Consider the following 17,574-nt stretch of genomic DNA (forward strand, 5'->3'; position numbering starts at 1 on the left):
AATGGGCAATTAGAAAGAGTGAGGCAGATGCATGGCAGGAGAGCACGTCTGCCACTTGTCACAGATGAATCAAGGCTGGGCAGAAAGAAGAGTGAGTGAGTCAGGGTGCCTGGCTGGTAGGGTGGTGTCACCCATGGAGCAGGTGACATTAATACTGGCTGGAAGGTAAAAGGGCAGCCCTGGAACAGCCAAGAGTAAGTCATAGTCCTTGCAGCATCACCAGTGGGAAAGACAGGAAGGAAATCAACCATTAACACTTGTACCATCACCCTGAAATCTGGATCGATGCTGTGATTTGTGTGTAGAGACAACCCCCAAGACAGCATGCTTGCAGCACGGAGCGGACAGGGCGACCAGGCATCTGTATGAGAGCTACAGCTTCCTTCCCCTCCTTTCTTACTGGTGCATCGGTGCCCTGGAGTAACAGGTGGATAGAGATGGACCAAGAACCGCAGAAACGCATGGTGACATTTGCTTCTCCATGCTGCCATATGGTGGGATTCCTGCTCCCAAGGGAGGACATCAGGATTTTTAGGTACCCCCCGCCTCCCCTAAACCAACACATCCCCCGCTAGCCCTTAAGCCTTCTCGTCTCTTCATCAGGAAAAGGCAGCTCTGCCCACAGGTTGGCATCCAGCTTTGGTGGAGGCATCCAACGCAGGCTAACGCAGCCTCTCCAGTCTGGTTTGGATGACATTTATCAAAATGCTGGGTTTTCTTTCTGCTGATGCTGAGTCAGTTGTTTTGGTGGATAAAGGCAGCGAAAGGCAAGACCCATCTCTGGAAATACCTCCTCATAACGACCAAAATCACAGCTTAATTGTGGGGTTTCAGCTGCAGCTAGACATATCTGGATTTGGGGCTGTGCTCGTTTTTGAGCTGCCTTCCACCATGGTAATTATTCTTTAGGTCTTAATTACTGCTTCTCTTCGTAGCTCCAACTCAGCCATGCCTTTTGGTCACAGACTCTGTTGCCATCCACTTATCTAACTTCTGCACCAGGCCACCAGCTGGTACAAATTTTTGCCAATGAGATTTGGTTACAAAGAGCACTCAGATATCTGTTGTGGTAGTAAAGATCAAATCATGTTTACTGGGTGTACGACTAGGTGTGGATACGATACAGGAGTCTGCACCTTGTACTAGAGGGAGAAGCAATTCACAAAGCCTGTGTGATCCTAAACGTTGTCTCATCCCTTCAGCTCACGCTAGCTCTGCAGATGAGGGCTGTGTCCTGAGTCTTCTTAGATAACCGAGAAATTATCCTCTCACTTTGTGAACAAGTTGGGTGGACAGATGCATCAGCTGGGGTTTGTCTGGCTTGTCATGAATCTCACCAGACTCAGTAACCTTGTCATGGTTTTATCAGGTTGCAAATTAAATTTCCCTTAGGATCGTGGGAGATAACGTTCAAGAAGACCTCTCAAGGCATTTAGCCCATCATCAGTTGAATTGGAGCTGCTGGGTCCTCAGGGGACAGTGGAGACTCCTGAGGGAAGAGACTACCAGGACATCTGAGGCCTGGCAACACTCAGTAAACTATTGACCAATTTCTTTGTATTCTGTTGCTCTGTGGACTGTCTCATGTGGAAAAGTGTTGGTTGGTGCATCCGAACACAAAGAGAGCATGGAGCAAACCATGCGACGAAGGTTCCCCAGGGCACAGAGCCCAGCCTGGCCCCAGTGGCAGCAAGGACTCGTTCCCCCCATGGCCTCCCCAGAAGGGGCACAGGTCCTGGGGCTGGACCACGGAGCAGGACAGAGGATCAGCAGGATGCAACAGGGCACTTTCAGGAGGAACATTAGACATCATGCCAACTTTATGGGTGTAGGCACTGTACATGAATTTTAGGGGTATATGTCAACCAATTAGTATTGACTTTTACCACTATTCGTCCATCCACATGATGTAATTTCTTCTAGCACTGCTGACAACTACATTCAGTTTCAGTTCACTTTTTCTAACCAGTTCCTTCCCAGAAGCACTCCCAGCAGAAACCAAGCGACCAAATCTTTAAGGTCTCCCCGAGTCCTGCCATGGCTGTGGAGAACAGCAGCTCTGCAGAGACAGAGGCCAGATCGTCCACAGCAAACAGGTCATGCCCCAGGAGGAACGAGATGAGAAAGCAAAAGCACATGGCTGGGGAAATGAAAACCTTCTGTGTTCAGGAAGTTGCAAGGGGCTGTCACAAGGTATCTGTCACTGGGCAGCGATTTCTAAGCAGCAGCTCAAAGGCAGAAGTGTTTCCAAACAACTCTGATGGCTGCTCTCCGTCGCTGTGCTGGGTGGGAAGCAGGGCTGGGAGGATGCTCTGCGGTGGTCGGGAGGGTAACAGAGGGGCTGCAGGGGCAGGTTTCTCCAGCAGGACCAGTTCATGGGGCTTGGGAGTGTCTGAGCATGTCCACCTGAAGACTGCACGGCTCTTGCAGGTGGCACAGCTACTGGCTGCCCCCTTTCTTTCCTTCCAGATGAGTCCTATTTTACTCGATGTTTTAAATTCAGAGAGGTTTTAAAAAAACACTCTGTGTTGTTTTTGGAAGGAACAGGACTTCAGCATGGTAGATCTTCCCACCTATTGCTAGTGGGACATTGTGTGGTGGGAAGCCAAGGTCTGCATGGCCAGGGGTGGAAGAGGCTCTCAGTGCCACAATGAGCTGGTGGGAAGAAGAGGACCCTGTAGCTGGTGGTGGCTCCCTGAAGGCAGGTGAGCTGGAGGATGGGACTAGTGTAGGATCCTTGCCTATTTGACTGGGGAGGCTGGCAGACACGTGTGGTGCCAGCACTGGGGGACCCCTCGATGGATAGGGGTGAGGTGAGGAGAACAGCTTGGGCTCCTCAGCAGAAGCCACAACAGCAGGGTTTGATTGGGGGGCTTGAAATCACCAGGAGCGAGCTTGCACCCCCCCCAGACCCACACTGAGCTTGACCTTTCATGGGAACAAGCTGTTTCACACCTGGGGATGCAGCAGCTCGAGGAGAGGAGCCTGGTCCTGCCCCATCACACCCTTCAGCCTCGGAGAGATGCACACAAGAGCAAGGGAATAGCAAGGGTCAAATCTTCATGTCCACGCAGCCTTCCCTTAGCCGTGAGCGAAGCCCAGACTCTGAGCCCACCCTGGGGATGGGGATGGGACCCCGACACTGAGCAGCATTTAGGCACAGAGCAGCAAGACTGTGATTTACACAGGGCTGTGCACAGCTGAAAAATAAATTTTCGATACAGCTAAAAAATAGATTTCCGATGTTTCAGTAGAAATCCATGCCTTCCCAGGATGTGTTTGTCCCCTCAAAAGTGCACAAATGCATTTAGACACCTGGAGCCGTTGCAAATAATTCCCATTAGAACCACAGGCAGCAAATTGTTTCCCCATGCAAAGCAACGCCCCAAAATAGGCATTTATTTTTATTTTTTCTCACAGATGGAAAAAAAAAAAGAAAGAAAACCCCTCAAACCCCATGACTTGATGGCAGCCACTCCCCAGCCGGAGGCAGGTGAGCGGGGTGCCGGCTGTGCTTCATCCAGCATGTTGCCATTGTAAAGGTTTGCCCATGGTTTATTTAATCCCTTGCACGTATCAGACACATTCCTGAGCCATCAATCAGAGCTGAGTCAGCCAGCGTGACTGGTCTGTCTTTTTTTTATTTTTTTTTTTTTTAGCAATCACATGTTCTTTAGCCTTGTTTGCCAGCAGTGAGCTGGGTTTTTGTTTTTTTTGGTTTTTTTTTTTTTTAATGAAAATGGGACTTGACTGGGAGCAGGGAAATGTTCCCGCTGTCAAGTATAACCTTTAAAGCCGCCCTGCCTTGAGGAACGTCTCCTCTCTGCGATGCTACAAAATGCATCATGTGGAAGAAAAATAAAGGATGCTGCCTGGGATGGCATTGGCCATGAACCCCCTCCCTGGCACCGCTCTCCCGCGCGGATGGCACGACACAACCCCATCGTGTCCCCTGCATGTAGGCCAAGGGGAAAAGTCTTTTCAGAGGGGCTGTTTTCTTGCAGAGCAGCCTTGAAACCCCTGCCCGCAGCCACGCTCCGGGAGGCAAAGCCTTCCCACTGCGCTCCCCTCGCAAGGACAAGGTGATGGCGGCTTAAAAACAGCCCCTGCTCACCCGGGGAAGGCAGGGGAGCAGCTCTGCTGTTGTGGCTACGCATAATCTCAGCCCGCCGCGGCCACCGGTGTTATCGAAGCCCCCGCATCCTTGCGGGACACGCTCCAAGGTTATGCACCCTGCCCTGTAATAAGGCAAGAGGGTTTCATCTCTGCTTGGGTCAAGGAGAGAGCCAGATTGCTGGAGGTTAAGAAAGAAACAATAATTTTTAAAAAATTAAAATCTTGTGGCTTCTAGCTTTCCCAGAAAGAGCATGGGTCCTCCCTGCCCATAGGATGCTTGCAGGGTTGAGCATGGCCCTAAAGGCTCGCAAGTCTGCATGCATCCCTAGAAAAATGTAGGTGCAGGTATCTCAATCAAGCTGAAAATCATAGACCCCCTCCCTCCCTGGTTGCACAGAGCAACCAGGAGCAGGGAGAAGGCAGACAGCCCCAGCCCAGAGCAAGGCTCAACCTGCTCCAAAAGCCCAGAGCAAGGGCTGCACATCAGCTGGCAGCAGCTGACCACAGAGCTGAGCTTGAATACACGGCGGTCCACGCCGTTTTTGCCCTTCTGCTCCTAACAGGCTTTCAGAGACACAACTGCTCGAGGGGGATGAGTTTCCAACCACATGGGGAGCATAAACCCAAGCTGTGCTCCAAAGCATCTCCTCCAAATCACACTTTTCCCTGCCTCCCCCCCTCTTTTTCTCTGGAGCCGGAGGGGAGGGAGGGAAGGAAGGAAGGAAGAAAGGAGAAAAAAAAAAAAGGAACGACCAGCTTCGAAGGGAATTTCACAACTTTGCTTGTAGGTGGCATCTGCTGTTTTCCTGCCTTCAGGGCAAAGACAGCCGTGATCTCAGAGGACAGCTCTTGTCCAGCCCTTCAGCTTCATTTAGCATCTTTTTAAGCAGGTTATCTGATTTCAGCTGTAATTTTGGTTGAATATATTCAAATAGGTTTGAATAAATGCCTAGCCCTGCCTAACTCGCAGCCTAGATGAAGATCCAGGCAGGACATACTCCAACACATCAGCTTTATACTCAACAGCGGTGTGGTGGGTAGAGATTGGGGGGTATTCGCTTGCCCTAAGTAGGTGTCAGCACTTCGCTGGAGGAATCACATCCCCAGCTTCACTGGTGAGCTCCTCAAAATTGCTGTAACACGGTCAGGAAAAAAAAAAGGATCACGCCATGGGATCTAAATGGTTTCCCTTGGAGATGATCCTCAGAAAACCCACCATGGGATCAGGAGGCATTTATGAGGCACAGGAACATGTGGGCGAGGCAGGACCGTGTGGCATGTTGTCACCCTTGGGGCCACCAAAACCGCAGGTGAGATAGCCCTCCGAGCGTAATTCCCAGTGTAAGGAAGAACCAGGTCAAGTCTGTATTTCAACAAGATATTTTATTGGTCCAGCAACTGCAAAATATACAAATTTCTGAAAGGCATACCCTGTTTTTAAGCTGGCACAGCTTTAGATCAGGCAATTATTCCAGACGTATACACAGAACAGTTAACATATCACAAATCCAAAAAAAAAAAAAAAAGAAATCCCAGGTAACTACCCCTTCTCTCCAAGCTTTGCAGTATACATTAAATAAATAAAGAGCGCTTTGCTATAAAAAAAAAAATTAATAAAAAAATAAATTCAAGTATCACAAAGGAAAATAAAACCAGGAAAGAAAAAAAAAAAAAAGAAAGAGGCGAGGGGAAGAAATCGTTGGTGTGGTTTGACAAGTCCCCTCTCCCCAGCCATCTCGGCTGCAGCATCTCTGCCCGGTCCTTGGCTCCATTCACCAAAAATGATGGGCAGCGAGTTTCTGGACCTGTGTGACAGCACGGGGCTGATACCATCCCACCCACCGCCAACCCCTCCAGCACGAGAGGTCCTCTCTGCTGCTCAGAGACCAACTCTCCCCTTGCTGGGAAAAAAACGCCAGGTTCAGATTTCATCTTTTTGTAGGACCTACTGAGACTTCTATTATTCCCAAAGGAGAAAGTTTAGGGCCATTAAGTCTTTTTGTTGTTTCTTTTTTCATATATATATATTTCTTTTATATATATATATATGTATATACACACACAAATACACACCAAAACATCTGCAGAATTACGTGTTTACAGGATTGACCATGGGGCAGCCAGACGTCATGTTTGCATTTGCCAGCTTATCTTTCCGTAGCAGAAGGAGAAAGATAAAACTCCCCAAGAACGGGGCTGAAGAGACAAGCGACTCGCCTTCTGTTTTTCCCAAAGTCAGAGAAACCAAAGGGTAGATGTCAACTGCGTGCACAGGGAGAAGTCTGCTTTTAATGTGGTTATTAAATAACAAAAAAAAAAAGGGGGGGGGGGGGAGTGTTCTTTGCTTTGTCTGTGCAGGAATACAACACACATGCACAAGCTCACGCTGAAGCGCTAGGCACTGTGGTTCGCCTTGTCCCAAGGAATAAACAGACTGACACCCCCCAAAAACATACACACACACGAAAAATTGAATAATTTCTCCCCAAACCTCTCCGCTCCTGTCTGTAGGGATGGTGTTTCCTACCCAGGGAGCTGGGGAAAGCCACGGGAAGGATGAAACCAAGCGGTTGTCCATCTCCAGTCCCCCAGCCCAGCACTGTGGGAGGGCTTGGCTGCCTTCCCCACCTGTCTCCAGCTCAGCCATGCAGCCAAAAAAGGACGAGATGGGGATGGAGACGACGCTGCACATAGGAATGGGGGAAGAAAACCCAACCAACCCAAAAGCCTTAAAAAAAGAAGAAAAAAAAGAAAAAAATCCACAGACTTTTGCAAAAGAAATAGTGGTTAATTGCCATTTTTAACCACTGCCTCGCAGCCCGGGACAGGCCGCCAAGAAGAGATCTCGCGTATCAAACCACTGGGAGTTGGCTGATGGAGTCTAAGTCAGGATCTCGCCCCGTTTTCCCCTCACACACACACACCTCGAATGCTGTAACTACTTTTTTTTGTAGTCCCACATTTCCAACATGCAAAATAAAATTAAAACAGAAAAAAAAATTAAAAAATAAAAAAAAAAAAAAAGGAAAAGTTGCCTGTATTCAGGCTTCCCCTGTTAAGGGGCACGACTTGAAAAAAAATAAAATAGTTACGCTCCTGCCACAAATAAAGTGCAAAAACCAAGCGGTCTCTAGGTATACACATATACACACACATGGGTGTGTGCATGTATATATATTAAATAATAATAATAAAAAAAGAGAACACAGACAAAACTGTCCCTTCTCGTGGCTTTTTGCAGCCACACAGAGACTCCTGCATCCCGGCCAGGGCTCCGGCCATCTCCACGAGACCTGTGTGCCTGCAAAACGCATTGAGCTCAGCCTCTCCACTTGCTAAGCCCTGCGACGATGCAGGGATTCAAAAACCCCCTCCAAAATCTCTGCTTTCCTCCAACGAAGAGGAAAGCAGAGATGAAGTACCGGCACAGCACCTCAACCAGCGCTCATTCTCCCCAAAAAATCATCACACGCCTGAACTCGGAGCACCCCTGGGCGCCCCATGAGATGAAAGTCTCACCCGAGCGCGGCTGCTCCGACACCACAGGCAGCTCGCGACCAGTTTTAGACACAGATCTACATTCCCTGCAAACCTCTTTAAGGTGTATTGAGTAAAATAAAAAAAGAGAAAGAATGGTTTGGGTTTTTTGTGGGTTTTTTTTTGGTTAAACCCAGGAGTTCTCGCTGTGAAGGACTTCACACAACTGCCTTTCTGGTGCCTGGGTGAGCTGGGCTTGCGTGTGCGACAGCATGGGTAAGGACTGCAGCACAGCACGTTAGGGGCTTTCTTGAAAAGTAATTAACAATAATCATAAAAAAATGCAAAACCCCTTCATTCCCCACCCCCTTTCCCCTTATTTCTCTGCTAACCCCGCACCATCCACATATATACATCCCACCCAGAGATGGATGGGTACCAGTCATCTATACAAAAGGAGATCAAAACCGCTTGCAGAGGAAAAATAAAACTCCTGTGCGCTAGAAGCACTTTACAGCTTGCTATGATCTAACGGGACGCCGGTGAGGAGAGCAAATGCGGCAGCCTAAAGATCTGGTGGTGACCCCGTGGAGCTCGGCTCCTCTCCTCCGCTCTCCTGCATTCTCTCCCCCCTTCGGCAGAACGGTTTGCAGATGAACGGGCGCGGGCAGAAACAGCCGAGGGCCGACCTCGCCGCAGACGGAGGAGACCGGTTTCTAAGCAAGCTTCGGAAATGGCGATGGGATGGGAAGCTGGCGTCGCGACAGCGCCAACGGAGTCACGACGGCTTCTGCGAGTTGTTCATGTTCTGGAACGAGAGGGGAAGGACCAGGGTTGGAGGGCGTGCTGGACCCCATCCCAGCAGTGTCTTCTACGTGCACATCAAGAGTGAAAAAAGGGAGTAACAGAAAGCCACGGTATGGGTCACTATGAAAGTACCCACCACAGAGGAGAGGACACTGCCCACCCAAGGAGAGAGGTGAAGGGAGATGCACTGACTTGCTACACCCACGCCCCTCCACTCAAGCATCACCTGGCTTTAACTACAGGGTGGAAATTTGACCAAGATACCCCTAAAAATAGAGCTAAAAAATAAGGCAACCCTCCCACCCGACCCGGTCTAGACTTCTGAAGCTGCTCTTTAGTCCATGCAAGGCAAGGTGACAGAGGACCACGGTGTTCATTCAAGGAGCCCAATTAAACATCTCTCTCTCTCACTCCCCTTGAAGGTGGGCAGTGTCCTTTGCCTACCAAGGAGGAGATCACTGTTTGTCCATCCTTGGCACTGCCAAGAAGAGGCAGCTCCCACCAGCCGTGCTGAGGAACTGGCATGGGGACCAGCCACCACCAGCGGTATGGCAGGAGCACCCGCTCCCCCCGACACCCACCCCATGAGGTTTCACAGGCCTTGGAGCTGCTTCAGACACAGCCCTGGTGCGGGGCAGCGACAACGGGTCCCCACCACTGTGTGGTGAGGACCACAAAACCAGAGATGACCAGCTAAACACCAGCAGGACCAGCCCCGAGGGTGGCTCCTGAAGGAGAGCATCCACTACAGGAGAAACCCAAGGGGAGATGGTCACAACAAGGACATTTCCCAACTCACAAAACTACACGAAACAGGGTGGGGAAAAAAGGACTAGGAAACAGCTAGGAACGTTTCTCAACTTTTTTTTTTTTTTTTGAGCTTTTTTTGCTTTTACTACCTAAACTGCCTCTTACAAGCACCAGGAACCTTGGCCAGGCTACGAGGCAGAGCAGGCTAAGCTGTTCTCTGTTATCTAAGGAGACAGGAGGAGGGTTAGGGAAAGCCACATGCACCACAGCCATTTACCTTGGAAATATTAGTAAAGAGAATACTTTGAGAAAGTGACAAACGGGTCGTCTTTAAGCATGAAAAGTGAAGGGGAGAAGAAGGGAGGGGATCAGGTCGTTGTTAAAAAGTGCACTTTGGATCACAAGCCAAGCAAAAGGAAAAGAAATCGTCACGCCAGGTAGTCCCGCAACCCCAAACCAGCTCAAACCCACAGCCAGGAGGACTCTCAGGCACACAGCCACATCCCCAACCTCTCCAGATGTCCCCTGTTCCTCCCTGGATGGGGGTCAAACCCCCAACAGTGAGGGCTGATGCAACAAAGCACCCACTGCCAACCAAGTCCCATAGTGCAAACTGGGAAGGAGATACCTTCAACGAATAGTGGTGGGACGTAGTGAGGACCAGACACATGTACATACATATGAGATGTCAGCCTCCAAGAGAGGTACTGACACAAAGTCTTTGGTTTGGGGTGTCTCCGCTCCCTCAGAAGCAGCCTTTCAGTTCCACATTAGTAGATAGAGGCAGGTTCCCAGCAGCTGGAGATTTTAAACTCACTGCTGCCAGCCTACAGCTGGGATAGGCAACCATCACTGTCTGCTCCCTCCAGCAGAGCACCTGGTCTAGCAAAACTTGATGCAGCTATCTCCCAAACCCAACATCGGAGTGTGTTTTCCTCGTCCCAGCCAGCACTGAGGCATGCAGTGCTTTTTATTACAACATGGATGGGAAAAAGGTGGATGAAGGGATGAATGAAGAAACAAAAATGCCTTCAAAGCAACCCGAGAAGACCAGGCACTTCATAAGATGCCCATGAGCAGCAAGGGAAGGAGCACAGACATGCAGGCCATGCTGAGCAACTCAACCTCTACATTCGCCCATAAGCATGATGATCTCCCCTAACCTGTCCACCAGCAAAGCCAAGAGTGACCTTCCTAACTTCCCTTTTCTCAAAAACATTTGCTCTAAAAGGGGAAGAAACATGAGATTCACCAGCTGTCACATGCAAGCAAGGCTGAGGCCTGGCCATGTTATAGCACGTTTCTCCATCTTCAGCCCACAAAATGAACCAGGACAGGGATACACGTAGGCTGATATCAACTGGTCTACTGAGGGCAAAAAGACCCCTGGGCATTACCCCAGCCTCAGCTCAGCCCCCCAAAGTCTCCTTGCTCTATGAGAAGACATTTGAGCACAGCTGCCAACAGCTGCTGCGCTCAACTCAATGATGTAGCATGAATTAAGTCCAAAGGCTTCAAACTCATCCAGAAGTTGTCCTGTCCCTATTACACAAGGTTCTAACAGCACCGAGCCAAACTCTCAAAGCCTTGATTATTTATAATTAAAGCTCAAGGCATCTTGCTTTCTTACTAGAGCTAGAGGACAATATGCTTGCACCCCCTCTGCCCAAAGCATCTAGACAGACCACCTAGGTCTACCACCTACAGTACAACGTGCTATCGCAGAGGAGATAACTCCAAGAAAACCCAACAGCATCTCCCATCCTGTAATTGTCCAAGGAGGGCGCAGGGAGTTCAGACCTCATCAACAGAGGGCAAGTGATTATTTGCTTCACTTCTCAACAAAATTGGGACATTAAATCAAACTAGGATATTTAGGGGTTGGACAAAGCAGTATCCATAGTCTCCTCTTCAGCTTTCCTAAGACTCATCCAAATCCCCACCCATCACACACAGAAATACTAACTCCAAGAAGTCCATGCCCCAGCCGGGTTTCACATCAACAACAAAATAACTGGTGGGATGGCAAGAGACATGGAAAGGGGGCAAAAGGGGGAAGAAGACGCAAGAAGGTACTTACAGGCATGCCTTCCCTAGTAAAGGCTGCAGAGAGACGGAGAGAATGGAAAGAGGTGTCAGTAACGCCGCGCGAGACCAGGCAGAGGACACTGGACGGCAGCGAGGGCACCCAAAGAGCGAGAGCTTCCAAAGCTGAAGCTGGCGGAGGGTTTGTTGCAAGACTCAACCAGCCCAAGTAGAGCCCCGAAAGCTGACAGACAGACCGAGCTGCCATGCTCGGTGCTTGCTGGGGTGGGAAGGCTCATGCGAAGTGTCCACCAAGCAGAGCGGTTGGAGGAGCATGGCACTCTTCCTAACCTGCCCGGGACCTGGCCAAGGAGGGTTGAGAGGACACCAGACAACACAGACACCATGAAGAAAGGCTGGGCGAGACAGCAAGATCCAACAGGCAGCTGGTAGGAAGGGTAGCAAGGAGAAGGGGCTCCTGTAGAGCAATGCTGCTTCTTCAGTACCACCCCAGCTCCTTCACGAGCACAGGGAGTGTTCCTGGAGAAGTGTGCAGCAACCAAGGTCTCTCTTTCTACACCCTTTCACACATTGGTGAAAGAGGAGAAGACACATGAGCATCACGGCAGCTACCCACAGGGTTTCACCCAGGGTTGCAGAAGGCAACTAGGTTCACCATGCCAAGAGGCTTCTACTCATTTTTGGTCCGTTTTGCCTATTGCTCCAGGAACGAAGAGAACACCTCCAGCCAAAGATGAGTCCTGGCAGCTCCTTCTCGAGGGAAGCACAAGAACATTTGCTTTATTGCAATGCCAAGGTCTACGCCAGAGCTGAGCACATCCAGGGGGAAGGCATGAGCCCTTTGGTCCTGTCCGCTCTAGAGATGTGGCTCCTCAGGAGGCTGAAACCATGATGCCAGATGGCGAAGGCACTGAACTAATGCAGCCTGGAGCTTTGAAGGGAGCTTACGACGCTCTCAAAACTCAAGAAAGGATCAACAACGACCTTTCGCCGGGTGCTCCCCAAACCAACCCGAGGCAGGGAGGGACAGCAGCCGTGGGAGAAAGATGCATCTCAGAGACAGCAGCACAGGTTGTGACAAGTGCAAGCCATTCCCCAGCTTCAGGAGCGACAGGAGGACAACAAACAATAAAACAACAACAACAACAAAAAAAAGAGTTCAACTAACTTGTCCCGGCAGCTGCGTGGGCACTTCCTGAGGAACACAGCCTGGCAGGGCGGAAGAAACAGCCACATGCTCCTCAAAGCTGTTGATGCGAGGTTTTTTGGTGGGCTCTGGGCTTGCTAGAGGGGTAACGCTATTACGTCTCATGAGCGGGTTAGGTCCCTTCTTTGCTTCCTAAATTAGAGTGAGACAAAGAAAAAAAAAGTAAATAAAAAAATAAAAGAAAATAAAAAAAAAAAGGGAAGAAGGCGACAGTTATAAAGAAAAAAAAAGAAGCAGGTTGTTTTGGGTTTTTTGTATTAAAGCGGCCTCTGCTTTTCCCCACAATTGCTGTTGACGTGCAAAGGATAAACTGCAAGGCTCTGGACACCCAAAAAAACCCCTAATGCAAAATGTTCAAGAACGCAGCGTGATTTCCCAAGAAGGGGAGGAAAAAAAAAACAACCAAGAAGGCCCTGCACTCAGAAATGAGACAGACATTCTCCTCACCTGAGCCTACAAAAAAAGTAGACACAGATTGCTAAAAAACCTGTAGTGGTAACGAAAAGACATGAATTTTCATGACAGAGAGAGACGCCCATCGGTCTCCTCCTCGAAGCTGGTCCCTCCGACCCAGGGAGGGGTGTGAAAGCAAGAAGAGTAAGGATGAGCCAGCCCAGGCTGATAAGGAAGATTTGGGAAGCGGGGGCAGAGCAGCCAGCAAGGGTCGGCACTCACTCCAACGCAAGCAAGGTGGGATGGAGGGGCAGTGTCCACGCAGCCGAGCAGAGGGACCCAAGCGCTTTGCACATGTCTTGTTCCGTCCTACCCACGGCTCTCCTGCCAACCCCAGTGTGGGTCATGGAGAAGGGCATCGATAGTACCCAGGGCCCGGGGAAGGACCGGCTTCCCCTCCTATGGCCACAGTGAGGGAGAGACGGCTCAGATGCTGCCGCCTGCTGAGGTCAGGAAGCGAAGGAAAGGAGGTGTGGGCCATCAGAGGACAGCTCCGACTGTCCAGCATCCAGATTGGGTCCATCACGATTAAGTGCAAGTTGGAAAGGTCCCAGTAGCTGGGACATGGGCACTGCCAGGGTCCCCCGTGTCCCCCTTGGGTGGCCACCCAGCCCTGATACTGAGCTGGCATCCCCCTGTTCTGGCCTCTGAGATCCTGGTGGAGCACGGGGCAGATGGACCTGATCTTACAGGGGTTTTCCTCCATGCGAGGGGTCTCCTCTCCGCGGTATCCCCAGCCCAGCGCTGCCACCTACCACCCTACAGAACGGCACTCTGGTAGCCCCATGGAGCCACGGGCACGCCAATAAAAAACCACAAAGGCAGGAGATGTTGGACAAAGTGTTGAGCCTGGGCTCTGCCAGCCAGCTGGGAGACCTGGAAGAAGTCACCTTCTCCATCTGTGGCTCCATTCCCTGCTTAGGCAAATGCCTGACTGCAGCGGTGAAAGTCAAAGACCAGGGAGGACCATTCCCTGGGCCAGCTTTAATCTGGGCAAACACAGTGGGAAGCAGGGACATGTAACACTCCTCCTCCCTCAGAAAACCCTCGACTGGCCACGTCTTTGCAGAGCAAGAACCCATCTGATGCTCTAGTCCTCCAGCAGCACTCTGAGCACCTAGCAGAGCTATCTCCTCATGCCCAACCCAGCCATCCTCGCTGCTGGTTGACCGCAGGGGAAAAGAGGGGGACACCAAGGGACAACTCTGAGGAAAAGCAACACTCACCTCTGGCCGTTCCCTGTGGGTGTTGACAGCTTCGATGTTCAGCGAGATGGACTCCACCCGGCAGCCTGCAGAAGGGAGCACAAAGAGACAGAGCAGCCATCAGCAAACTCCATGAGCACAGGATGCTACAAGGTACTCTGTCCCAGACCCCTGCTCTTCGCCCAGAGGCAGCCTGGATTCAGGAGGAGGTACAAGGCAAACCCCTTGACATGCTTAGTAGAAAGGCTCCACTTACCGTAGGCCACCGGCGTCAGCTTCAACACTGTGTGAAGGGGACATTTCAGGTAGGGCATTTCATCTGCAGAGAAAGCAAAGCACGAGGGGTCACCCCATCCCTTCTCCAAATGCAGGCTCAGATGTCTTCAACAGCGAAGGCCATCCCACACCAAAGAGATGCACACTCCAGGCCCTGCATGGACCTGGACACATCTCTCATCTCCTCAGAGCTCCATCTGTCATCCCTCCTCCAGCAGGATCAATCCCCTTCCCAGTGACAAGGAGCTCACCTGCACTCTTGTCCAGAAAGTATGCCAGGAGACAGCGCATGACAGCCTGGTGACAGATCACAAGGACGTTCTCTCGTCTCTCCAGCTCCATGATGACTGGCTCTAGGCGCTGCACCAGGTCTTGGTAGGACTGAGACAGAAGAAGGGAAGGGAGATATGGCATAGAATCAAGAAAACGAGCACCTCAAGAAACAGTGGTCCTTGTCTTGGTACATCTATTGATTACATGCTTCTGACTAAACCAACTTCGTTACCGCTAAAAACAAGCGCAGTTCATCAAATCCTCATCTTCAGGCTACTCTAGAACATAGCTACTTCTGGTCAGAGGATAAAGAAGCCATTCACATCTCAGTTACAGTCCTGGAGAGTTTATGAAGGTAAGCAGCAACTGCACAGGGCTTTGAGCATAGTGTCTCTCTATTATCTTGAAATTTGATTTTCTACAGGATTTCTCATTTCTGAAAAGTCTGGAGCAAGCTGAAAAATCTCCAGGGTTTTGAAAGACTTCATAAAGAACCATGACAGGCAGCCAGAAGGAACCCCAGAAATTCACAAGTCGGTGCCAGATATCCTCAAACATTCTCCTGTTGGACGTGCTGTCATGAGGATTTCTCCAAAGATTTTTTCCAAATGTCTATGGACGTGACTTTTAATTTGTGAATAAAAAGCCCAATTCACAACCTAAAGTATCATCCAGAACTGCTGTTAATTCCCACTTCATTGTGTCACAACCTGAGAGCAGCTTGCCAGGAACAGAGCTATCAACATCAACCCTTAGGGAACGGTACTCAGAGCAGGGGCAGATATTACTTCTCCGGCAGTGAAAGAAAGGAAATTGGGGCAGCACAACAGTTTCAGTGGATGTCATGGAAGAGTTTGGACTACAAACCTCCAGAGTTCATCTAATCCCTTTCACCTAAGTTCATCACCCTTTCATCTAATTTGCTATAAAGTCAGTGGGACTGTTTGTTAAGCGATACGTTTCTTCAGAAGATCTTCATATACCACAATTTCACAAGAGCTCAATACAAAAGGTAAACACGAGCCCTGACCTTTCTTGATTCCAGTTACTTGGAGCACTTGCTGCTCCCAGTGTAGAGGACAGCACGAAGACAAGACAACCACGTCTAAAGTAAGAGTCACATCTCTGAAGGTCTCCTTGCAGACCTACCTCCCCAGAAGGATAGCGGTAGTAGTATTTATCCTGATCACGTAACGCAAATTCCTCTGGATGCTGGTCCCTGATTTCTTCATACGTCATTTCTTCACACACACCCTGCCAGAACAGGACATCCATGAGGTAACCGGGTAAGCTCAAGTCAAAAAGCATTAGCACACCCAACAAGCAAAGTCTTCTCCAGAGCAATTGTCTATAACCGTCTGAGTAGTCAGCTACGAAGCAGTTCCAAGCACAAATCATTTTAATGTACTCACTCAAGCCAACATCTTGAAGCATCTGCACTAAGATCAGAAGCCAAGTTGTGAGTACTGCAGCAGAAGAAGTACCCTTTCCCACAGAAGGAAGATATCCCCATAGAAGGTGAGATTTAGGCAAAAGTGAGAAGGCCGGTGCTATCACCCTCTCCGCCACACAGCAACCAGCATGATGTAGCTGTTCCCACCGCAAAGATACTTACAGCATCGATTTCATTGAGTGCCTTCCACTGCTCGTAGGGCAGTTGGAGAGCTTCTGCCGTTTGGATTGTCCTCTTTAGTTGGCTGGTCCAGACTTTGAGGTCCTTTAGGTTCTGCTCCTCAACAAACTTGTTCAGTGCCAGTGCAAACTGTGGGACATAAAAAGAGAGGTTGATTCCTGATGCACAGTTTCCCAGCAGGCCACCTTCTTCCCTGCTTCCTAGTAAACACTGCCTTCTCCAGGACCTCTTTCGCCTCCCATAGGCAGTTGTTTTAGCCTTCTGCTCTGAGGTGAAGAGCAGCTTCACAGGCACTGATCCACAAAAGCTATGAGTCTGACAGAGAGAGCAGCAGAGGAGAAAGCAGCAGCCTAATGCCGTCAAGGAACGACATCAGCACCCACGAAACAGCATCACAGCCCGGCCTCTCCTACAATGCTATGGAAGATCCCTCGCCACCCTTAACCACAGCTCTGCTTATTTGTCACAGAGCTAAATCCTTGTATTCTGCAGTCCTTATTAATAATTACACCTCAAATGACTCCATTTGGACTTCAAAATGGTTTTGCAAGACAAAACAGCTATTAACCCTCCCTGAAGCAGGGCGTCTGACCATGTCTTTGAAGAATCAAGTAGTGAGCAATCTGAAAGCATCCTCGGAGCTGGCTGCCCCTACCAAAGAGTCGCAGCGGTCCTTCTACATCCCACCCTGCCTATGCAAGGTCTGAACCAACTCCACGAAGATACTCATACCCTCCTCTCCTAGAGATTTCTGCAGTCCAACCTCTGTTAACCCCTAACTACATGCAAGCCTACATGCAACATCGTTGGCTGGAAAGTCTTATTTTGAGGCCACACCCGAGCCCAAATTTAACCAGCCCTATAGATGGATCCTCTGAGCACCCCAGCTGTCACTGAATATACACTTGGCCCAATGGATGGCATCTCATACAGCCAAATCCCTCCTAGAAGCCATAGGGGAATATTCTCTTCTCCCTACCTTCTTGCCCCTGTTGGAGAGGCCTGAGTCACCTCCAATCTTCCCCTTGAGGTTGAACTCGCTCTCGCCATGCCGACAGAGATAAATGGTGCGGGGCTGGACATGGATGTTCATCAGGTAGTAAACGATCCTGCTCTGGATGTGATCCTGAACCCTGTTAACCAGGAACCGCCGGCCAACGTCGATGACTTTGATGAGAGAAAGTTCTCTAGGAAAAGCACAGCAAGGGTGAGGGGTTTGCCAGTGGGGAAAGCAGAAAGAACAAAACACTATCCTTGACAAACAGCCTTGTGAGGTATCTCAGTCAACATAATCACTCAGCTAAAAGGATTTCCTGCAGGCTATTTTCAAC

General features: G+C 49.9%; 1 protein-coding gene across 5 annotated transcripts in view; it reads right to left on the reverse strand.

Annotated features, from left to right (window-relative positions):
• Positions 1 to 5,480: 5,480 nt before the first annotated feature.
• The window catches only part of PFKFB3 (6-phosphofructo-2-kinase/fructose-2,6-biphosphatase 3), a 46,386-nt gene continuing 34,292 nt past the window's right edge, over positions 5,481 to 17,574 (reverse strand). For 3 of the 5 annotated variants that reach the window (XM_075427925.1, XM_075427921.1, XM_075427922.1), the window contains 10 exons: positions 17,223 to 17,430; positions 16,226 to 16,372; positions 15,760 to 15,864; positions 14,589 to 14,718; positions 14,318 to 14,380; positions 14,083 to 14,147; positions 12,365 to 12,535; positions 11,231 to 11,253; positions 9,428 to 9,478; positions 5,481 to 8,401 (listed from right to left, as the gene is read on the reverse strand). In XM_075427925.1, coding sequence (XP_075284040.1) covers positions 8,395 to 8,401; positions 9,428 to 9,478; positions 11,231 to 11,253; positions 12,365 to 12,535; positions 14,083 to 14,147; positions 14,318 to 14,380; positions 14,589 to 14,718; positions 15,760 to 15,864; positions 16,226 to 16,372; positions 17,223 to 17,430 — 970 coding nt within the window. In that variant the 3' untranslated portion in view covers positions 5,481 to 8,394. The remainder of the gene's footprint in view (positions 8,402 to 9,427; positions 9,479 to 11,230; positions 11,254 to 12,364; positions 12,536 to 14,082; positions 14,148 to 14,317; positions 14,381 to 14,588; positions 14,719 to 15,759; positions 15,865 to 16,225; positions 16,373 to 17,222; positions 17,431 to 17,574) is intronic. The other 2 variants (XM_075427923.1, XM_075427924.1) reach the window with 2 other exon arrangements.

This window comes from Opisthocomus hoazin, chromosome 8, assembly GCF_030867145.1.
Source record: "Opisthocomus hoazin isolate bOpiHoa1 chromosome 8, bOpiHoa1.hap1, whole genome shotgun sequence".
NCBI classification, from domain to species: Eukaryota; Metazoa; Chordata; class Aves; order Opisthocomiformes; family Opisthocomidae; genus Opisthocomus; species Opisthocomus hoazin.